Below are 24,082 nucleotides of genomic sequence, written 5' to 3' on the forward strand. Positions count from 1 at the left end.
TTGTCCTACATCACATATTATTATATATTTTTAGTTTAAATGTAACAGAACTATAATATATGCACTGTGTTTATTGCCTTTCCTGATGATATCGTAATATTTATGATTTTAATATGTGAAATATCGGTTATAACAAAAATTATTTATTCTAGTAAAAATATTTCTTTTGCATTATTTTAACGAATAAATCCTAGACAAATTTTATAAATTCTTTTACCATTAGAATGCTAGGTAATCTCTGAGTAGTATATACTTATGAGAACGTAGTATATTGACAAAAATATTTCATATAGTAGTGTTTAGTGTAGTTTATTATTTTTTCATTATACGCTGCATCAAGTTTAGTAAATAAAAAAAAGTGCGTGCGCACAAAGTACACATGTCAGAAGGGGAACTTCTATCGTAAAAATAAGTTACGTTCTCTTTATTATCAGCTCAAAGTTCAGTAGACTTTTATCGCTGTCTTGCGGATATTGGAAGCGATTAATAAAGGAATCGTATTAAGAGTGCATTCAATGTAATGAAAATCTCGAGGTTCTCTCTATGGGATTATAAAGAGAGGATTCTCTCGACGGACGTCTACGATTATAATCTATCTACTTTATCTAACCCGGGAGAGACCAATAATACGTCAATCTACTTTTGCAAAGCCTTGAAGGGCTTGTATCAAGCCAAATTAATTACTTAAACATTTTAAACTTTACTAACAGAACACATTCTTTTGTGTGCATTTTTGGTGTGGCTGAGTGATTTTACAAATTCTTAAAAGGCTAGCAACGCAATCGCAAACCTTCTGGCATTGTGTGTCCATTATGGTTTTGTCTCCTGTTCTATAAAAAAAGTGTGGAAAAACGTGTCTTAAGGTAGATATTTCTGTATGACGAAATACAATAGGTTTTTGACACAAGGGAGTCATACTAGGGGCAATTATGACCCGAAATAGGTACTAAAACCCTTAAATAATTTGTCAGGCTCAGAAACCTGAAGGTTTTTCTATTAACGAAAAAGTTTTTGGAACAGATGCAATCTGAGGCCTTATGAAGATTTATTTGCAACTGAATTATTTTTATTGATATTCTGTATTCAGTTATAGTCTTACTTACCATGGAGAATGTTCTTAGGAGTTGTTCAGTCTACTACCTGCAGCTGAGTTTCATTATCGGACATCAAGGCAAAATACAAAATACCGTCCGTATCACCTCGACGTCCGCCGTTCCACAACTGAGCGTCTTCTAAGGAAGCTTTTGCCACGTACCACCACTGTGTCGAACCAGCTGCTCACTAAATATTTCCTAAACATTTCAATTGGGTCGTTCAATAGTAGACATATTGCTGAAAGGCCGGCAACGCACTTGCGATCCTTCTGGCAATGTGAGTTCTGCGTGAGGCAATCACACTCGTTACAATAATAAATACAGTTTCTACAATACTAATATTGACTAAACAATACCGTATAATAATTATTATTTGATTTACTACAAAAGTAACTTTATTCAAATGTTTTAATAGCGATGCGATTGTAATAAAAATCCAATTATAAAACTGACGTTTCGCGTGCTTCGCAGCAATATGTATGTCACATACAAAGATATTGTGTGCGGTCTTTATTTTTAATAGTACATTTTACAGATATACTTAAATACAGATAGCTTTTATCAGGTATAATTATGAATCAGATTAAGTTCCTGCACTAATGTTCGAAATGGCTAATATTTGTTTTCAATATTGGAAACTGTGAAATGTCTGGGCCTCCTTCAAATTCTTCCACTTGTCTCTCATCTTAGCTATCTTTTTTATGGTGGTTTTCAACTCTTTCTGCCCTCTGGACGATTCCAAGTAAGTTTTTCTACTTTTGAAGAGCGCTCTTCTAGAATCACGCTGGAGTTTCATACTTCGTTGTTGACATGAACAAGTGCTGCGCTAATTTGCATCGTCATTTTTTGTAAAAATGGCGGGTCCCCTTGTCCTCTTTCATATTCCATAGACAGTTTAATATAAATGTGTATAAATGGGTTAATTTCAGCGAAATTTCAATCTAAGATTAGTAAGCTCCATAAAACAAGCATGTAGTTTTCCAACATCGAACAACAACATTTGCCTTCTTATTTCATACATTTTAACTTTAGTTCATTATTGATAGGTACATTTCCCAACCTCAATAAAAGTAATGTCAGATAAGGATAAATATTTTAGTACCCTCCATTACTAAGGCCTCAAATCGATTTTACTGCCTTAAAAACATCTCCCGAGTAACCTAATTTTGCTACCAATTCCTTACGGAAAATCTCGCTGTTGTTAAATATGGTATTACAAATTCTTTTTTCCCATTCATTTATGGATTTCCATTGCGTACGAGTGTCTAATTTTAGCCTTTTCTTGCTAAAATGTAAGTAATGAGACGTATTACCTTAAATATTAAGAAATTAAGTCCCCGAGCCGCGTCACCTGTATGAACGCAATAAACTCAAGAACTCGATAGTCTGATAAATGTTTAGGTGTATAATTCACTGTTTTTATGTAACGAGTATAGTTGAGGTTATCGAAAAAAATCTTGCAAGTCTAGAAAATCCACGCCGGAGAAGTACAACCTCATAAATACTGATTCCTTTGACTATATAATACAGTTTTGTTAGACAATTTAAATATTTTTACTGTATGAATTTATAATAGACAATCTTTGTAGCACTCGTAGAGAGAGCTAAATCTAGATGTAAATATACAAGCAAGAGATGTAAGCAACTTCGTTTATAAAATTATTTTTCATTTCATAACGTTTCTTAGACGCAAGATATCAAATTCATTATGGGATTAGTGCTTATGAATGATAAGGCTGCAAACTCCTACTACTTTGAAGATAAACACTGAAAAAATAAGAAAAAATAATCAGTGAGTAACATCGAAATATATAGTACGTGGAAATATTAATAATTATAATAATGTTTATTTGCAAGAATATGATACTATAATGTTTTGGTGGTACAATCTAATGTTCGCATATTCTTATACACATACAATGGCGTGCAAATTTGTCTTAAATTGAATTTTACACATATATTACATATGAGTCATAATATAGTCAATCCTTATAATATTTTATCACTTCATCATAAATTATTGAAATATATGACTACGTTATCAAATTAATATTAATTATAATAATTCACAAGTCAATTTTTATTTAAAGCATTTTTTTACGATATTGCATTATTTGTGAAATTCATTACTTATTAAATTTTTTGTTTTATAGGAAGGTGTTGGAATAATAACCCAACGAGAACAGATGCGAGAAAAACGCTAATTAAAATTGACGTGATAGAACACGCCCGATGCAACTCTACATAAATGTTGTACATATATTATTTATATTTACATACTTCGACATGGTTACACATACTTCTCCCAGTTACACAAACTCATTAAACGATGAGACACATAAATAATAAGTAAAGGAAAAATGGCAATTGTATTTTTCACTAAAAACTAGATGCGAAATATTTTATTATTTTTCTATTTGTAGTCTTTTGTCTCTGGCTTGTCATATACTTCAGACCTTCAGATATTTTTGTTCAAAACTGTAGTATATAGTCCGATCTCTTTGTTCTTTTAAAAAAATGTACTTATTAAATAGTAATATAAAGTTATTCGGGTCATCATTACACAAATATATCTAAAAAGGTTTAAGAATTCACGGGGAAAAAAATCTCTAAAGTAGATTAAATACTCGTATATTTAACTCAGTATACCTAATTTGGGTGTGCTCATGATACAGGTTATTTAGTGCTATGGATATTCACAATACACATGTCGTAGAAGTATAAGAAAAGGTTCGGCGTAACTGACTCAATCAGTTTATCTCTAGCCAAATCGGTGCTAGTCCTCCGTCGACACGTCGTCGATTTTTCAGCCTGGCAAGGCCAAATTTTCTTGTAATATGTAAATTCTGTAAGAAAAATAAACTTTGCCGTCCACTTAAAGATTATTTATTATTATTCACGCAGGTTGTAAGCATAATGTGTGTCGTCATGCCCGCTAAACGTTTGTGTTTTGAAGTGACAGTGTTCTATATTTCAATGGAATCGGCTGCGCGCACATGACGTATGCGACGTTACCTTGCTCTGAGGCGTTCCTTTTAATGCTTGAAGTGCAAGCGAGAGCGCGGAACGAGCGACAAAGAGGCACAATAATTGGCCTCCGCGTTCGGCAGCGTTCGACATCTAACTCTCTCCTACTTAGTGGCCGAGCAGCTAAACTCGGTACAAATAAATGTAACTTGATCAATTCAATTGTGCTTTCCATTTACCTCCTCAATATCCATTCAAAAAATCAAACAAATAAAATTAAAATTTTCTTTTGAAAAAATGCAACCATTCGATGAGTATTAATTATGACGTTTTCACGTTCAACTATCGTCAGTAAACCGAATTTATAGACAACAGATTTTTTTCTCATTCGTTATTTCTCAGGTCCAACGAGTAATGCAGGTACAAACATCGTGTACAATTGGCAACAAAAATAATGGCAGATTTTTCCAGTATTTTTTTTTTATAGAACAGGGGGCAAACGGGCAGGAGGCTCACCTGATGGTAAGTGATACCGGCGCCCATGGACACTCTCAATGCCAGAGGGCTCGCGAATGCGTTGCCGGCTATTTAAGAATTTTAAGTTCTTATCGTTCAACGTTCATACGGGATCGAGCGTAGCCTATACATATAAACGATATTAATTAGCAGTAAACATTTAATTTTCTTCTCAACTCCATCCAAATTCATCGTGATATTAAAAAGTATTTTTGGAGTAATTAAAACATCGCCGTCCCAATTTATTGTTCTAAAAACGTGCCCGAAATGTCAGTGAAAATGATATTTTCCTTTGGCCTTTTAATTAGCTATTAAAATCAGTGGTTTCTATATACATTACGTCATATACTATTGAACAAATGCCGCATAATATTTTTAGTTTCATACAACTGGATTTATTTAAATGGCTATTTAATAACCTCGGTTCAAACTAACCTTAATTGTATTCCCTTTAGCGTAAATTATCGTTAATATTGCGACATTATATTATTAGTATATTTTACATTTATTTAATGTCATCGTGTATATTATTTAAATTAAATTATAATAAATATAAAAAAAGATAAAAAATTATAATAAGAAAGTCGTATTAGTTACAATACTTATTATGAATAAAGAACTACTGAACCAATTTGGCTGAAAATTGGTGGGGAGGTAGCTTAAAACCTAGAGACTTGACGATCTTTATCATTATCCTGCTCGAGGAACGTAAAATATTAAAAAGGTTGTTATTTTAAATAGAAAGTACACTAGGACTCCCCTAATCCCCTCGGCAGCTAGTCTCTTACAATTAATTAACGTTACTTGATAATACTTTCTACATAACACATTTTATAATTAAATTATTGGTGCACAATAACAATATTTTAAATCTCAGCATAGGACAGATTAAATGTAATTCATTTAAAAATGGAAAACAATTTTCATTGGTACAATAATGATTTATTTTATACAAAGCGTGACCTTTCTTTTCAATAGAGCTTCTAATCCATTTCTAATAGCTTACTAATGAGGAAAAGGGTTAAAATTAATTGCTCGCAGCTTAGCCAATTAAAACTGTAATATGACCTTTATTATGTATACAGCTTTCACCGACAACGGCACTTGGCAGTGGCGGATTTACCAGCAGGCTGCAGGCCTAGGACGACAGATTATTGCAGCGGCAAATTTGGCAACCGAATATTTTGCTATCTCATATAAAAATCAAAGAGATTTCTGCATGTCGGTTTTCTAATTTTTTACGAATGGACTGAAACCAATTTTTCCGATGCCGATCTCCTCTCACTTATCCTTGTACATTCATTGTAGCAAACTTCAATATTCAAGAGTAAAACAGCTAGTTCTCCGCCTCTAACCAGTCATCTCAACCAGACATCTGCGTCCTCGGCTTACAGTTTGTACGAGTAAAAAGGGCGATATTGCAGCATATGTATTTCCCTTTTCCCCCTATCATTCCTACTACTGGTAGGAGGCTGCAAACTAGATGGTTGGTGTTCAAAAACTATAGGACTCATAGAAAAATATAGATATGACAATTGTAGAGAGGCGGCAAAAACTTCATAGACTGTACCTTGAAAAAATATAAATCCACCATTGGCACTTAAAAGGATTATTTAAGGATATAAAGAATTTAACATAAATAAAACAAAGAAATGTATTTTTTTTCTAAACCTGAGAAGCGAGGTAGATAAATTAACAAACAACTTTAATTGCATCAATAGGTAGAGTCGAATAACAGAAATTGGTATGCGAAGTATTTACTCAAAACTTGTGACACATAGCTCCAAATTGGATTAATTACACCGAATTCCTTTCCCAAAACAATGAAACAGCGGTCAACGACACCTGCTAAGCTATTAATTACAACCCTTGATCGTTTTCTAAAATCAAATAGGTACTCGATTTCATAAAAAAATATTTTAGCTAGGTTTGGAATCTATAAAAAATTAATGCATTTATACTAATATAATATATAAAATAATATAAGACATATTAAAGACGTTAAATACCGAATACGTCAAACGATACATATATGGGAACCAGTCTCCATAAAAAAAAATGTTTTTTTTAGGTTTGGGCCTCAGATGTATTTCATGATAATTTGTCAATCGAATAAGCTTAGTAAGTTTGGGTCTAAAGCAAGCCGGTTTCCTCACAATAATTTACTTCGCCGTTCGAGCGATTGTTAAATGCACATAGAAAGAAACTCCATTGGTGCACAGCAGGGTATCAAAGCTACGAGCCCGGAGATGAGAGTCGCACGCTAAAGCCACTAGGCCAACACTGCTCTCTAACATTTTTATTTCTCCATCATGAGAACATTACATATTCGATATAAAAACGTATACCAACTTCTACATACGCTCTTATTACGTATTAGATTACTGTCAAACACAAGTACGCGTGGAAATATGTATGGTATGGACGATTTAATGCTTTACACCCAACATTAAACCTCCTTTTATCATAAAAAAATATGTCACATTAGTTGATGTGTCACTAAATTCTACTGTAACTTTTAAAGGTTTAGTACATATTATACATAATTGTTTATGTTTAAAATGTTTTAAAACTATATTCTACCCAGATATATGCGGCAGGTTTATATTTCATTATCCTTACTCGTTTGTATTAAACAAGTATTATTTAATATGTATATAAAAATGTTCATAAATTAATAACTTACCTGTGATTGCCCACAGTTCCTTCAAGCATTCGTCCCTCGAACGCTGTATGGCAGACCGTTTCACCACCTCAGGTCCTGACTCCAAGTACTCAAACAGCACAGCACCAAGAAGAACGTATATAATAACCAAAATAACTAAGCCAATTTGGGAACACGCAGCTTTCAAACAGCCTTTTCCCGCGCGGCGTAAAAAATTTGGTCTTTCTTGTCCATCTAACGATACTTCTGAAGACATTTTTACTTATTATTTACACTAAACGCACCATCATTATTTATGTTGCTTCACTTATTCGATATAAGAAATTTTTCATTTTTAAATTAAATATTCAACAATTTCTACATACTGCATCGTCGAAAAGCCTTAAAATAGGTTTAATTTGAAAGTAAATCAGAAAATATTGTTTTTATAGATCAACTTAATTTATATAAAATATTCACAACTTTGATTGTACCGTTTCGGTATTAAATTATTTCCATTCCACTAAACATCGAAAACTTCTCGACGTTAGAAGGTACGCACAACCACCCGCCCTTAACGATGGGGAAGCACTGACTACTGAGCCACTGAGTCTGAACTCTGAACTCTGACGTTTAGTCTGTTTTCAGTTTTCGTCCACGGTCTAAACTTTTACATGCCAGCGCGACTTCGTCAGCAATAATTATTTGTTAGGACGCTAAAAAATTAAGCATTTAAATATGACAAATCATGTACATATATAGGATGAGGCACTCAAAAGTTCATAGTTGTGTAAAATGATTGAATTAAAATATATATTCCTAAAACATTACCTGTTTAAAAAATGTAGAATGGATTGCAAAGTAAAATATGATTTAATAATAAAAGACATCATTAAAAATTCCTGACCTTTTCTTACGTAAAAAGCTTGGCAATGATGAAGGGTGAAGACTGACCTTTGTCTAGCATTAGACGCCGGCAGCAAATACTAATATAAATATAGCCTTACATAAATTTACGTTTGTTTTAATTTTAAAAATATTATATTCACTTTCATAATTTTTTTTCTAATCTTATCTTAGATCTTTAAACGAGCAATTCTTGTATATATATTTGTAAATGGAATCTCGGGATCGGCTCTAACGATTTTCATGAAATTTAGTATACGGGGGGTTTCGGGGGTGATAAATCGATCCAGCTAGGAATAAATGATAGAAAATAACAAAAAGGTGGTGTTTGAGTAGTCCAAATTTAAACTGAAAAATGAATCTTCCTGACATCTATCGGCGAATAATAATACTATTTTTTTTTTAATTGTTTAACGACACAACAACGCTAAAGCTATTCCAGCATAATATATTATGATCTATATTGTTCATATTTCATCATTTTATTAGTATGTAATTCGTACTTAAATATAATTTCCAAAAAAACACTAAAGCTGATATTAGATAACTTATTAATGACCTGACCCCATTATAGTTTTCCTTGTAAACGATAGATGACACCATACTAAACACACACATAACAAATTTTAAAATATATGCCTAATTTTTACCTATATCTTGCGCCATAAGCTTTATTCTTATAAAAATAATTTTGAAGTCCAATTGTTAAAAACTACAAAATTTATATGTATGATTTCATGTGACAATTGACTTTGTTTGAAATTGACGTGGTTGACAGTTGACTGTTGAAACCGGACGGCGGGACACGCTTCATAGTGTAGGCTCCGTAGTCCGTATTTATTTTAAACCATAATTATTTTTACCGAAAAATACACAGGAATATTATTAATTTGAGTTTTCCTCCAAATTGTAAATTAGTCAAGAAACAATACCAAGATGAGTACTATATTAGAAAAAATTGCTGGGATAGAGGCTGAGGTAAGTGAAATAGGTTATGCCTTTCCAGAAGTTTTTAGAAAAGAAATAAAAAAATGAAACCTTACATTATAATTTTTAGATTATTTATTATTAATTTATTATCTTCTCAATTGCATGTTCATAAAGACAAAAAATAACATCTTTAAAATACCTTTCAGATGGCTAGAACCCAGAAAAATAAAGCCACAGCTCTTCATTTGGGTATTTTAAAAGCTAGATTAGCTAAACTAAGACGTGAATTGATCACCCCAAAAGGTGGTGCTAGTGCAACTGGAGAGGGTAAATTTCTTTATATATGTACTTCTTATTTAATTAAACCATGACTTAATTCTAAACAGCATGAACTGTTAATATCAACTAAATGGACTGATTCATATTTCATTACATAATTTTTCTGTCATTTAAGTAGTATAAATAGCCTTAGCTATTGATACTATATTACTCTAATATTTATATAATTTTAGGGTTTGATGTTGCCAAAACTGGTGATGCTCGTATTGGTTTTGTGGGTTTTCCGTCAGTGGGAAAATCAACATTATTGTCCAACTTGGCTGGTGTGTATTCTGAAGTAGCAGCATATGAGTTCACCACTTTAACAACAGTTCCTGGTTGTATTAAATATAAGGGGGCAAAAATACAGGTGATTCATATTATATTAATCTTAATCTTGGGATGGAATTAAAAGCCTTAATTATCACATTTAAATTATAAGTGGCATATTCTAATACAACATTACTTCTATTTCTTGTTATAGAAGAAAAATACAATTTTTTTTTAATAACTCATATTTAAATACATGCTAACTACAAGCTAACTGAAAAGTTTCAGATATTTGATAATATATGAATAAGTCTTGAAATTTTGTTTAAACATAGTAAAAGTAACAAAAACAAACAGTTAACCACATTAAAACAATTTTCAGCTTCTTGACTTGCCTGGTATTATTGAAGGTGCTAAGGATGGTAAAGGTCGTGGTCGGCAAGTAATTGCTGTTGCCCGTACATGCAGTCTCGTATTCATTGTTCTAGATGTATTAAAACCGCTACAACACAAAAAGCTGTTAGAACATGAGTTAGAAGGTTTTGGGCTGCGGTTAAACAAGCAACCACCTAATATATACTTTAGAAAGAAAGACAAAGGTGGCATCAATTTGAATTCTACTGTAAGTATTCAATTGCAAAATGGTAGTTTAAAGTAAATTCATGAATGAATAACAAAATAACTTAATGAATTCGATCTTATGCTGTCTGTTCAATCAGGCAATGAAAGTTATGGAATAGTATCTGGTGCTGAGTTTCTTACCCGTTCTTCTCAGAACAAGGCCTCCTGGTAGTTTTGCTCTTTCGCGAATTTTGTAAATGTTTTTGGCATAAGCATACCCTAAGACTCATCTAAACTCAATAAATGAATTTTGATTTGATTTATTTACAAAAACTCTTATAGCATAATAACTTCTGATCAGCCTTAAGAGATTTGTGGCTGTGGTAAAATCGGTTTGGAGGACTATTGAACATTGTGTATGATATATTTTCCAGTGCCCTCAAACTGAGTTAGACATGGAAGCTGTAAAGACAATACTCTCTGAATATAAAATACACAATGCTGATATTACACTAAGGTATGATGCGACTAGTGATGATCTTATTGATGTCATTGAAGGAAATAGAATTTATGTGCCCTGTATCTACTTGTTGAATAAAATTGGTAAGCCTTGTTTATTATACTATACATACTTTAAATTTGATGAATAACGAATACAAATACTTCTACTCAGTAATAGTTGATTTTTTATGAAATGAAAATGTATCATAACGGGCAAGTTCTAAAGCAAAATACATCCAGTAGCATTGCATTGTTTACTGTTAAAATTTTTCTTCTTGCCATATCAATAGTGGACAATCTTCCTATTATATTACAATGATTAAAAAGATTATTTATTATTTTATTTTTTTGTTTTTTGGTAAGTAAATTGCACCTGTGTGTAGTAGTTTTAAACATATACCTTGTTTGTAATGATTTCAAGTTCACTAGTTTAGATCTAAAGAGTGTACTTATCGCTCTTGATAAATTATATATATTTATTCACTAAATTTTTAATAAAGGAAGACAAAGGTAGGACATAACCAATATTCATCCATCCTACAAAGTGCTTACAAAATGATCATTAATTTTTCTCTTCATTTTTAAATTATTTATTCTTCCAGATCAGATCAGTATAGAGGAATTGGATGTTATCTACAAGATACCCCATTGTGTGCCTATTTCCGCTCATCACAGATGGAACTTTGATGATTTATTGGAGAAAATGTGGGAATATTTGAAACTGATTAGGATATATACAAAACCCAAGGGCCAGTTGCCGGATTACAACTCACCCGTTGTGTTGCATGCTGATAGAACAAGTGTTGAAGATTTTTGTAATAAACTCCATAGGTCTATTGTGAAAGAATTTAAATAGTGAGTATTCCTTTTATAAATATTGTGAAGATAATGTTACACACTGATTTATGTAATGATTGAATCAATTTATATGTAGTGATTGAGTATGTATTTGTAATGTACCCTTCATCAACTTGACTTTCAATCCTACAAGAAGAGTATATCAACTGTTAAAAGGCGAAGAAAGCCCTCTACCATTGAGAGTTAAAAGTATTGTCCATATGTGGTGGTATCGCTTATCATTAGCTGAGCCTTCTGCCTGTTTGCCCGCTGTTGCGTAAACAAATGAAAATCAAATATCAATTATCTTTTCAAAGATGCATTATCACAATAATAAGGCATTTATTTTTAATTATATGTATTGAATTTTGATATTTTATGTGTCACAACATCAACCTTCTACCTGCTTGCCTCCTGTCTTATAAAAGTGCCTTTGGCAAATTCACATCATATCCAAAATCAAGTGATGTATCACATGGATAGCTGCAAGTTCGATGTGCCAACATATGTTATTTATTCTTCCAATGGTATTTATTTTGCCAATGTTATTTATTCCACATATATATTTTCAGTGCCCTGGTATGGGGTTCTTCGGTGAAGCATCAGCCGCAGAAAGTTGGTATTGAACATGTGTTGGCTGATGAAGATGTTGTTCAAATTGTGAAGAAAGTGTAATTACAGAATTACATGATGGTGCTAAGACTGATGTATGCCAGTGTATCAATAACTAGTTCCCTTCATTCATAAAACTTGATCAGTTCAATCTGTACTGTGTACTCTTTCGTCTCTTTCTATCAAATTCTGTTAACGCTGAGACAAAACGAGACAGTTGAATATGTATGTGAATAATTTACTGAATATGATAAAACATTTTTTTATGAATAATGGAGGTAAAAAATATGACAATTCTATGAATAAATATTTTTAAGATCTATGCATGCCTGTATTGGTACTTTATTTGTAAAATTCAAAATGAAATAATTACATATTGGTATAGTAACATAAATTCAATTAGGTTTTCATTGATCAAAAAAAAAAATGCATTCTATCAAACTCAAAATGTCTCAGACTGTAACTGACACTAAACACAATTATTAAGGTTTAAAAAACTTGTCTATTAAAACTTATATGCATATAAATCATTTAATTGACAACCTCAATGCAAATTTATCATACAGTGCCACATACTTTTTATGGCCGGTAAGTATCACTGTCGTATTAGCAGTCTTACAGGCTAATTTAATTATTGATCGAAATGTCTTAAAGCAATGTATACTATAATATATATTTTATTAAATGTTTCTGGACAGTATAGTGTTGGCTGTAAGGATGTGTGTATTTCTGAAATAAATAAAATAATAAGAACTGATATTCTAGGTTCTGTTACCTCAAAATGAAACCAATTAAAAACCAATCAAAATACTATAGTACTATATACTAACTGTATTTACAATTTTACGGTTTAAATGCAACCGCCGGCCAAGAAAAGTATGTGGCAATGGCATTTGTATACTTTCGTTTAGTTCCAAATACGCCCACAGAGCGCTGTTTTTTTTATATAACTCGTCGATTATAATATGTATTGCAATAATTGATTATATGTTTCTTCGGTTTATATTAGTAAATTATTAAAGAAATATATAAGTAATGCTAAATTTAATAATTATTGTACATCAGAATTAGCACCTATAAAACGCGACATATTGAAAGTTTCTTTAAACAAATTCGTAATAAATAAGAGAAAAATATAACTGTAAGTTTTACATAAAAAAGCAATTTGTAAAATAATTATGTGAAACTATCTAGAAGTTGCATGAAATCAAGCAGTTGACTTTTATTTTTGTGAACTTAAAGTTACATTAAATAAGCAACCCCTGTAAGTGTTATAAGGATTGTTATTTGTAATAAAATTATTTAAACATACTCTTTTATTTATTATCTATAATATAATAGTAAATCAAAAATAATTAGCTTTGATACGTGTTTCGGAATATGTGTATATACTATATATTCCAATATCAATATTAAATTTTTCGTATAAGAATTGCATGATTCAAAAAAAATGTATTACATGATGTGCATCATGACTTTGAAACGAGAAAACAGGATATTCATAATACATATATAGTTTCTATTTTGAGACGTCGTAGTTATTATAAGTTCCACTAGATGGCGTTGTAAATAAATATTTTAGAGATGTGTTTAACCCATTATTATTGCTGTTTTATAATAAAACAAATATTCATTTAAAACTAAAAATTAACTATTTCGTTTTTTAAAAACTTAATAACACAATTATTTTTGTGAAATATCAATGAGTGTCAACTTGCAGTTGAGACAATAAGTCATATGTCATTTAACAGCTGTTTTTATGTTTGTAAATATTGTACCCAGTTTGTTTCTTTTGTAATTTAATAAAATTAATATAACAATAATTACTAATTTATTAAGGCAAAAGTTTTAAAATGACCGGTCGTTTTTGTGTATTGTTAAAATAGAGGTTATAATTTCAAAGTATTAACCGTCCAAGTTGCCAGCGTTCAACAATACAAGTTTGGAAAAAATGGCAATGTTTCAGAATCTATCAGCAACCCAGGTATGTACTAAAATAATATATGGAGACCTAAAACTATTGTAATTATGTTCTTGATGATAAACTTTAAGCTGAGAGGTTATGATGTGACCGCGAATTCAAAAAAAAACTGCCGTTTGTTGCATCATATTATAATTTTGTCAGAATCTGCGTGGTTGACTTCTGCCGTTTTATTAACGTCTTTGCTGGTCAATATACGTTCTATCACATTTTCTTAAGATAATTTGTACTATAAATGCATATTTTTATGGCGCCTTAATAACTCGTAAATGTATTTCTTTCAGAAGTTGCAAGCGGCCGTACATAAGGACGTAAGAGGTATTTGTACGGAAGCCTGCCACTTTCTAGGCTTGGAAATCACTAAACCAGCAATCGAAGTGATCGCGGAGCTGGTTTTTAAGAAATGCCATGTATATGGATCAGATTTAGAGGCATTCGCTAAGTAAATACATAAATAATTTAAAGTAATAAAAAAACAGAAATGCGTGCGTCAAAAACGACAGAATTATTTTTCTTAAAACTTGTAAACTTCCTTTTTTTTATAGAACAGGCCAACAGGGGGCAAACGGGCAGGAGTCCATTAGAATAGTTTTTTAGTCGTATTATATCTAAGTTTAAAAAGACTATAAATAAAAAGTGTGATATTTTTTCGCCTAATTGTTATATTATAAAACATACTTCTTGAGTTGATAGGATAGGTGTTAGGTTAGCAAGCATAATCCTGACGTTTGACGCGTTTGAATCTCGGTTATTTGGATATTTCTTTCTATGTGTGCAATTAGTGCTAAAACCGTGCGGAAACCGGCATGTCGTTCCAAATCCAAATATCGTTTACAGGACACAAACAGCCATCCTATACAAGAAAAACTATCGAAAAAACGGATTTAATATAAAACGAGGCTCAAATACTGTAGCAGCACTGAATTAGGAAAAAATTGCCTTTTTATCACAATGAAGAGTATTTGTATTGAATTAAGTCGGTACATTTTTGCGAGGAATTTAGGCAAATTTATTTTTCGGCAAACGATTTCATATCCGTACATATTAACAATAATATATACCAGTGACATTGTAGATATGAATATATTAGTTTGTCTGTTGCAACTATGTTTCGACCACTGTTCCAATAGATACAACCATACATTATTTTAAACCTCATTTCACGTCGATGTGTTATGTTAATTCAGTCAACATTTTCTGTAATGACATCGAAGGGACTACACATATTTCGTCGTAAAAACAATCGACAGCCGATGACATATTATTTGTCTTCCTCGTTTTCTTTTGTCAGGTATTCTATCATTTAAGCCTTTCCATAGCTTTATTTCTATATATTTTGTTCAATCATTGGCTATTAAAAACTCTAACTGGCTTCTGTTTCAATGCTATAGGTTTTTGTTAGTGGTATATATTTACCTGTGCTTGTTATCTTGTGCCAAAATAAATCTAGCTTATAATCCACTAAAAACATTTATTATTCTTATAGTAGTTTTAGTGACAATTTATTTTTTTATTATTTACTATACTTATTTATTTAAATAAAATCTTTTTGATTAATTTTAATATTTATCGTTAATCACTACTGCATTTTAGTTATTTTTTTCCATACGCTAAAGAAGTAGAGTTAGAAGTTCTAACGCGTGTACATAAGTACACACACTCTTCTTTTTATTATTTTTCTTCTATTATTACAGTATATTTCTTTTGCGTCTGAGGCGCAAACTTACTGTTGTGGTTTTTGGCAGAATAACTACACGGTATAATACAGAGCCAGGACCAGTTACAACCATAACACACACACACATTACACACTTAAATATACCTTTTATATCTTTCTTCTCTTGACTATTATTATTATTATTGCAGGCACGCAAAACGTTCAACAATTAACGCCGATGACGTCAAGTTATTAGTTCGAAGAAATCCATCTCTGGTTTGTATACCCGAAATAAAAATTAATCTAATTACAGTCTTACCTCATATGCAATCTAGTTGGTAGGTTCTATATCAGATGGTGCAGCCGCCGTATAGATTAGAATTAAAAATAAAATACGTTGAACATAAGATCATCTAGGTATCACTTATTCTACGTCAATCAATTCGAACCTGTAGGCATCCCTACTCATCGGCAAAAGAATCACTTTTTAATCTTATATTTTATTATGATTTTAGTTACTATGTTTACAAGATTTATTTATCGTCAAGATTACGTAGGAACTTTCAATTTATATATATATAAGACTAAACTTTTGCTCCCATGATTAAGTTCATGTAGTACATAAGAGTTTTTATGTAATACGGAAGAACGTGCGTTCCATTCGACTAAAGACACGGGCGCATTTAATCTACGTATTTAAAAATTAATAACCGTGCTACTTGTCATGGACATGATGTGTTGTCCTCAGTGCCTGCTTGCGACTGTTATTCCTGGGGTCGTAGATTCGATCCCCGGCTGTGCACCAATGACTTTTCTATGTGCGCACTTAACATTGCCTTTGACCAAAAAGTGAACTTCAGGAGAACCTACTTAGATTAGCCTATTAGATCATGAACCAGATACAGAAATCCAGCCGAGATCTGAAAAGGTTGTAGCACCACTGATAAATTTTTACGTCTCATGTACCACCAGCTTTCGTTATAACGAATAATAACAAAATACCTGATAACAGACAATAATGAATCCGTTAGTGGTTATTAAAATAGCAATTTTAATTCAAATTCGATTCTGAATCACTAACTATCCGTATGATGGAGGTTGTTATTTATGCAACCGCTGTTTTCAAGGGAAAATCACATAATTGATGTTCTCGCCATGTAACCAGCATAATGACATTTTCATTCGTACACCCGAAAATAAATAAACAGGTGTTATATCACATAATAGTTGTTTATTCCATTACTTTTGGATGAAGCAATACCGAAGTGATTTTTCATTTTTACGTAGAGATTTAAACACTATTGATTATGTATTAATTAGAGTACACCACTTCATATATTCTACAGTATATATTACAATCTTTGTATTCTTTTTTTAATTTTATTTTATGGTAATAGATAGAACTTTATGCTAGTTACAAGCAAAAGGTAGGAAAACTAAACGCGAGAAACAATAAAAAACACATCAAAAGGAAACAAACGGTTAAGCTAGTTAAAAACATATGTAATAAAAATATTAATATTATTATTGATTATGAAAGAAGCTGATGCATTAAAATACAATATAGTATTAATCCAAAGGTAGGAGAATTTAGTCGGAAACGGAACATGTAGTAATTGTAAGGAATTCAGAAAGGAGGTGCGGTCATATTGGGAACGAGAAAAGAAAATATGGTCGAGGTCACCAATATTACCACACTCACACTTATTACTGTCAGCACTACGAATATCTATTCTTAAATACACGACAAAGATTATATTGACAGATTGACATTATATTTGTTTACACCATTTTAAATAACTTGATAGATTTATTTACCATTTAATTTTGCAGAAATCACGCCTCCACTCGCTAAGTTCCAACTCTGGAAAAGATAAACGGAGAAAAACAGTGCCAGTAGTGAAACCAGATGTGTCTAAGGAGTCGAAGGAGTCGGACGTCGAAGATATGGTGGTGGATAATATCGACCTCACTTTTGATTAAACGCATAGCATAAAGTGTCTTTTATTTGCACAAGTATGGGCGGTGTACTGAAAAATAACCGTAATTAATTTATTATAGTTATTAAGATACTCCTAGAAAACAACGCCTAAATGTTAAATATTTTTTCAATCTTTCTTTGATTTGTAGTAAAACGTATGTATTTATTATTGTTTATTTATTTTACTACACACAAAACGACATCTACAATCAGTAGGATATCATCCTTCCACGAAACTCGTGTTGTTTTCTTAGAACGAACGCGTGTTTAGGGTTTCAGAGTCGAGGCTTGGGGCTATCTGTATAAAAGAAATGTTATCAAAGAAATCTTACCATTAAAACATTGGCTTTGGTAATTGCTAAATTAATAATGGAAAATTAAAGTCCCACGGTGAAAAATACAGACACAAACATTTAACAAGACTTAAAAATGGTCTTGTAAAAAACTTAGGTTTAAAAATGTTTATTCTGATTATAAAACTCCGTTCAATGCAGTTTTTCAAATATTTATGCAATTTAAGAGATTCACAAAACTTACTATAACAGACTTAACTCAAATATGACAGGTTTAACTACATCCCCCCTTTTTTTTAGATGTTAGTTTTGTAATTCTACGTTGTTAGAAGAGGCGGAGTAAAAATCCTCATCCGTATAGTATACATCCTATAAGCTGAGATTCTGGTGTGGGTCCCACATCACTGAACTTTCCGGGGGAAGGATATGCGCAAATGTATTTCCACCTTGGATATAAAAAAAAAAAATAATGATTGCCTGGAAATAATTTCTTGTTAATTCGACCGCCGTTTCTTCCTTATCAATTTGTTACTTGATTGTATTGTGATAGAAAATAAAATAAACAAAGTTTTCACGATTGCTGTCTCAACATGTTAGTTGAAAGTTAACGATCTATCCAGTCGCCAAACTTCAAAAAAGTACATACTTTCTTTCTATCTTTTGTCATCCTTTCTTAAAGTAGGGCAAATAGAAAAATTATATTGTGGAGTTGAGCAGTTTATGAATCCATTTTGAAAGATCGACACACGATTTGAAAAAGTTTGCTCGATAGAAAAAAATCCATACATAGCCAATTTTTGACACATAGAATTCAATTTATGAAGAAAATTTATATAGAACGTGATTTTGAAATTTACACGATATATTTTATCGTAAGCCAAGTAATCCATATCAGGAAAAAAAAATTACAAAATTACATTAATTTAATGTTTTACACAACTTTGTTTTTACGGGCCCGCGAACCTCGGTGCTCTGGCTCTCCATTGCGCACCGGAGTCCACCCCGAGACACTGACACAGCAATTCCAGCAGTGTTGAGATAGGGCTTTAAATTAACGTTATAATAGTATAGGATTAGGCCAAAAAAGCATGCTCATGAAAACTAGGGATGTGACCGAGCGTGCTGCCAAAAAACTCGTTATAACCAAACACAATTATGGTCCACGGAACAAAAGAGAAGCGGAGTCGCTATTATATAAAGTTTAATGGTAAATAAAAATTCTTTTAAAATAACGCTGGTATTTTATGTCCCACAATTCAACATGATACAGTCTATTATATAAAAAAATGTTATGTTTGTTTGTGTAAGCTTGTGTTATGTTTGTTTCAAAAAGTTTTGCACCGATTAAGCTGAAATTTTAGCATGATATATCATTCGCATCAAGGATTGTTTTGTTTGCATCAGTCACATATCCGCGACCGCATTTCGTTTTTTTACGATCAGCTGTAACCAGTGACTGCGCCATCTGCCGGAAAACTCCCTGACAACCGCACTAGTAATGGTGCAGTCACATGAGAGACAATAGTCATTCCTAATTAAAAAAAATTTTATAGAACAGGGGCAAACGGGCAGGAGGCTCACCTGATGTTAAGTGATACCGCCGCCCATGGACACTAAATGCCAGAGGGATCGCGAGTGCGTTGCCGGCCACCTAGGTCCTTCTTTTGCAGAGAGAGGTCTTTTATAGAGAGCGTACCAATTCTTAAAAGGCCGGCAACGTGAGTGTCCATGGGTGTAATCAATTAACCTAGTAGTTGCGTATGCACTTTGAGCTTTAATATATGTCAAATTTTAGTTAAAGCATCTCCATGCATTCCATGTTTCAGGTAGTTAATTACTCCTATAACGACAGTTAGAGGATAATGAGATTTTTGCAATTCAACAGTACACATTACTGGGTGTCACCTCACACAACGTGACCCATGGGTTATTAGGTGGCATGTTAATGAATTTCATCAAACGAATTTGCAAGTATTATACACAATGCGAGTTAAAGTTCGTCTACGTAGTTCAAATTGTATAAATATAGGATATCATCTAGTTATAAAAACCAAATAATTTAAGGAATTAGAAGTCCGTAAGGATCGAGTCAAGTTTATTAAGTATACTTGGCATCGCTAGGCAAGCCAAGCGGCTGGATGGGATGTCGTCCTTTGGAAGATGCCTGATGAATGAAGATGGAATGATAGGCTTTGGTATGGAATGCTACTTTTGTTGACACGTTAGGCTCGTCTCACCAGCAGCCGGAAAATAAATGGACAAATGGAGTCCGTCTTCCAACGTCGATTTTGTTCACTTTGGAGTTCCTCTTGGGCAGTGGGGTGCAAGTGCACAGGCGCTAATTGAAGATTAAGTTGGGGCCTGGTAGATAGATGGTAATGTTGACCCCAGAGCTGGTGTTTTGCTAACTCAACGATTAAGTATCACAATACAGCGAGGAAATGCAGGCAGAGACCAAACTTTTTAAATTTGTTTTGATCTTCTTTATATTCATTTTTTATTTATTTTATTATTACTATGTAGATTAAGAGAATTGTAAATACTGTATACTTATTTGTAATAAGAAATAAAAACTACGAATAAAAAAAATCAAGGATACTTTCTTAAGTCGTGCTGGTGTTGTTCAGTATCCCCCGTTCGTCCCTGTCTTCGAGAAAATGTTAAATGTGCATATAAGAAAATCCATTGGTGCACAGCCGGTGAGCGAATCTGCGATCTCAGGGATGTGAGTCGTACGCTGAACCTATTAGGCCAACACTGCTCTAAGTAAAGACTTACTGAGCTCAATTCCAGAAGGAAAAATATGAGTTGCTGGTATATCGTATTAAAACTTATCCATAGCGCTTAGGAACGCTTTTGAGGAATGCTTTTCGAAACAAAGCTATCCAAGTGCGTGAGTGAGCTTGTAAAAAGCTTAATTCTTGAAAGCTCAAATTCCAAAACTAATAGTCTGATCTAGGCTACGTCTAGCGACCGAGTGTACGGAGATAGGCCTGCGGTGCTCATTAAAATATGTAAATGTTCCCCAGACATTACGCAGATAGGTGCTTCTGACTTATTGACTGGATAGCTTTAAGCACTCCATATATGCGGTCAAAGCTTTTACGAATTTACTCGAAGTGGGATGTTTTTGCTGTGCAGTATGAGTGTAGTTTTCTTTTTTGAATGTTTCTTTCTTTAGGAATTCAAGAGGTAAAAAGACGATGTTTTTTGGTAGATTCTAATGCGAAACAGTTTACGATTGTGGAGTGATATAGTATGTTTTATGTTTTTAATATTATTATTTTTTGATGTGACAACATCTTATAATTTGATGAAGCTGGCTGCACCCACGAAAAAACATGACTCATGCAGCGTTACCTCGCGGCGCGTCGTTACCTGTGATGCATTTAATATACATACAAAATATCTAACAAACAAATAAAATTAAAATTTTCTTTTGAAAAATGCAACCATTGCATCAGTATTTCTTATGACGTTCAACTATCGTCAGTAAACCGACATTACAGACAACCGATTTTCTTATGTTAGTGAATATTTTTAATTAGAATAAATTTATTTATACGTAAGCGATTATACGACATATATAATAAAAAATATATAATAAGTGGATTGATAAAAAATAATGTAATCTTGACATAAGGGCTCTTTCTGTAAGATGAAAATATAAACATAAAATTCTACAAGTCAATTCAAATAACACTTTCTATAATATATAAAAATTGCATAACACCATCCCGCGGTTGTGAACGCATTACCGGTATGGGGCACCTACCGCGCGCAACTATTTAGTATCATTACAAATGTCGCTCTGTCCGTCTGTGCGCTGCTACCGTTCCTTATTAATAACGAGTCGAAGCTTTCATAGCGTGGATAAGGCTTCTACAAAATATTTTGAAAAAAAGATATGATATGAGAATAGAGAAGAAAGCTAACGTTAAAATTCTTCTGTTCAATACTTGATTAGAAGTTTGGAACATTTAAACAAATGTGATTAGGTTATGTTTAAAAATTTTCAGTTTTTACTGTTTTACTGTGTACAACATTTTAAAAGTTTTCCAAGGTTCGCAAAATGGTTCAGTTCCCTAGTTGACCGTAGTCACCTCCTACTTGACTGGCTTGATCCCTTGGCGTTGGGATCTCTCTGCATCTTATACCACATTTACCATAGAGAGTGTTCAGAGAGCGATGTTTAATCTTCTGCAAAAGTCTTTTCGACATTCAAACTCGATTAAGAACTACAACAATAACAATAACACCACATCTCAAATGCTTCTAAGCACCGGCTTCTTTATCTGTCCAAGCTTCACAGCCATACAGAATACAGATACAGTTGTAGCACTCTTCATGTCAAAAGCTTTGTAAATAGACATAATATTGAAAAAAAGAGAGAGTTTATTTATTCACACTCTTTAATTGTACTGTTACGAAACACGTGTTCTAAATATAAAAATACTAGAATATACAACTTGAACATTGTTATAGATTTCCATGCCACCTAGACCTAACTTTACGATGTCGAATTTAGGTGTTGATGCACGTGCGCATCGTAAAAATTTACTCTCATCATTTTTCCCCATCTCGCCAAAAGAAGTATAACTTCAAAAAGCTCTTTACAAATCGTAACAGTAATCCATACAAATCGAATGGCGTTCGTTACTCAAGTCCGCTGAGGTAAGCAAGTGTTGTTTTGTTTTGTCCTCGTCATTACGTTCCTTTCAGCTCATTACAGTTACTGCCAACAGATCACTCGCTTAATTTGTGCATTTCCGATCCGAAGATATTCAAATTTCAACTTTAATGACGGGAGGGAAATGATAATAGAATGTTAATGGTACAAGAGGGCTTAGCAAGTACAATAAGACGCAGATTCCCTTGACAGCCATCAGGTTACAAGTCACGATTTGTTTTTTGTCTGCTCTATTATTTATGAGGCGAGCGAGGCATGTCGATTATATCGATGCTTATATTAAAATTTGCACTGGTTTAGACGTTGTGTTTGCAAGGATTTCAACTCTTTTACAAATCAGCAAATTTATTTAAAGAGTTTTATTTCTTCAAAACAAATTAAGTTATGTAGATTTTTATAGAAAATTAATATATCAGTGTTTCTACAACCTTTTTCGATCGGTTTCATGATACGTCAATCTTATAGGCAGGGACACGCCGCAGGACACACCTTTATGAGTCAACTTTTTGGGTTTAAGTCATGCCGCTTTCCTCACAACGTTTTCCTTCACCGTACGCCCGAGTTTTAAAGGCACACATAGACAGAAAGTCCATTGGAGCACAGTTGGCGATCGAACCTTAGACCCCTGGGATGAGAGACGGACGCTGAGGATAGTAGGCATACCACGCCATTTCACGCCATTTTGGAGGCTGGTTATTCAAATTCAAAATCATTTATTCATATATGTACATAACACAATGCACACTTATGAACGTCAAAAAAGAAATATATATCAAATCAAAGGCGTAGAACAAAAGAGGAGAACTGACAATAAACTCTCCGCTACTCTTCTTAAACGCCAAGTTTTTGTTTTCCGCAACGTTTATAAGGAGCTGCAACTATTACATGTTCCACATGACAACTGCAAACAATTGTAAAATCAAAGTATCCCTCATCCCTCGTTTTATTATTTACGAATGCATTAAAAAGAGGTTTTCTCTTAGATAATATAAAAGATATACAATACTATCACAATATTGGAGTGTTATTTACAATTTCAACGTTATTTTTTGGCAATTGAAGCGAGTTGAACTTGCAAAACAGACTCTTAACCAAAGCGAGTTATTAAATTTAAAAGTTAATTTGAAATTAAAAATGTTGGCAAGAGAACTAAAATACTTGGCTCATAAAGCGACGTCAAGAAAAATTTATTCGAAATTATTTCCTTCATTATGATAATTAACGGCAAACGGAACTAAATGGTAATTATTTTCTGCTGACATTTTTATTACGAAAGAATTTCATTTAACGCTAGATTCACATTTTATACTTATTTATTAAAATA

The 24,082-nt window shown here is 32.6% G+C and overlaps 3 protein-coding genes across 3 annotated transcripts in view; 2 read left to right on the forward strand and 1 right to left on the reverse strand.

Moving 5' to 3' along the window:
- LOC110995230 overlaps positions 1-7,787 on the reverse strand; it is an 84,618-nt gene extending 76,831 nt beyond the window's left edge. The window contains exon 1 of the mRNA XM_022262291.2: positions 7,264-7,787. Within this exon, the coding sequence (XP_022117983.2) occupies positions 7,264-7,498 (235 nt within the window). The 5' untranslated portion in view covers positions 7,499-7,787. The remainder of the gene's footprint in view (positions 1-7,263) is intronic.
- A 1,133-nt stretch (positions 7,788-8,920) lies between these two features.
- Positions 8,921-13,467, forward strand: LOC110995227 (GTP-binding protein 128up). Its single transcript, XM_022262287.2, has 7 exons — positions 8,921-9,105; positions 9,264-9,384; positions 9,570-9,745; positions 10,028-10,267; positions 10,641-10,809; positions 11,310-11,562; positions 12,117-13,467. Exons 1-7 carry the CDS (start codon positions 9,064-9,066, stop codon positions 12,217-12,219), a joined length of 1,104 nt encoding a protein of 367 aa, XP_022117979.1. The 5' UTR covers positions 8,921-9,063; the 3' UTR covers positions 12,220-13,467.
- A 429-nt stretch (positions 13,468-13,896) lies between these two features.
- On the forward strand, positions 13,897-17,791 carry LOC110995229 (centromere protein S). The gene is made up of 4 exons (XM_022262289.2): positions 13,897-14,140; positions 14,422-14,579; positions 16,004-16,070; positions 17,628-17,791. Exons 1-4 carry the CDS (start codon positions 14,108-14,110, stop codon positions 17,775-17,777), a joined length of 408 nt encoding a protein of 135 aa, XP_022117981.1. The 5' UTR covers positions 13,897-14,107; the 3' UTR covers positions 17,778-17,791.
- The last annotated feature ends 6,291 nt before the right edge of the window (positions 17,792-24,082 follow it).

Source organism: Pieris rapae, chromosome 14 (genome assembly GCF_905147795.1).
Source record: "Pieris rapae chromosome 14, ilPieRapa1.1, whole genome shotgun sequence".
In the NCBI taxonomy this organism is placed as follows: Eukaryota; Metazoa; Arthropoda; class Insecta; order Lepidoptera; family Pieridae; genus Pieris; species Pieris rapae.

Coding starts and splice junctions, on each gene's coding strand:
- LOC110995227 (XM_022262287.2), top strand. CDS start 9,064: ATGAGTACTATATTAGAAAAAATTGCTGGGATAGAGGCTGAG. Junction 9,746..10,027: donor ATAAGGGGGCAAAAATACAG/GTGATTCATATT, acceptor AACAATTTTCAG/CTTCTTGACTTGCCTGGTAT. Junction 11,563..12,116: donor ATTGTGAAAGAATTTAAATA/GTGAGTATTCCT, acceptor ATATATTTTCAG/TGCCCTGGTATGGGGTTCTT.
- LOC110995229 (XM_022262289.2), top strand. CDS start 14,108: ATGGCAATGTTTCAGAATCTATCAGCAACCCAG. Junction 14,580..16,003: donor GATTTAGAGGCATTCGCTAA/GTAAATACATAA, acceptor TTATTATTGCAG/GCACGCAAAACGTTCAACAA. Junction 16,071..17,627: donor TTCGAAGAAATCCATCTCTG/GTTTGTATACCC, acceptor TTAATTTTGCAG/AAATCACGCCTCCACTCGCT.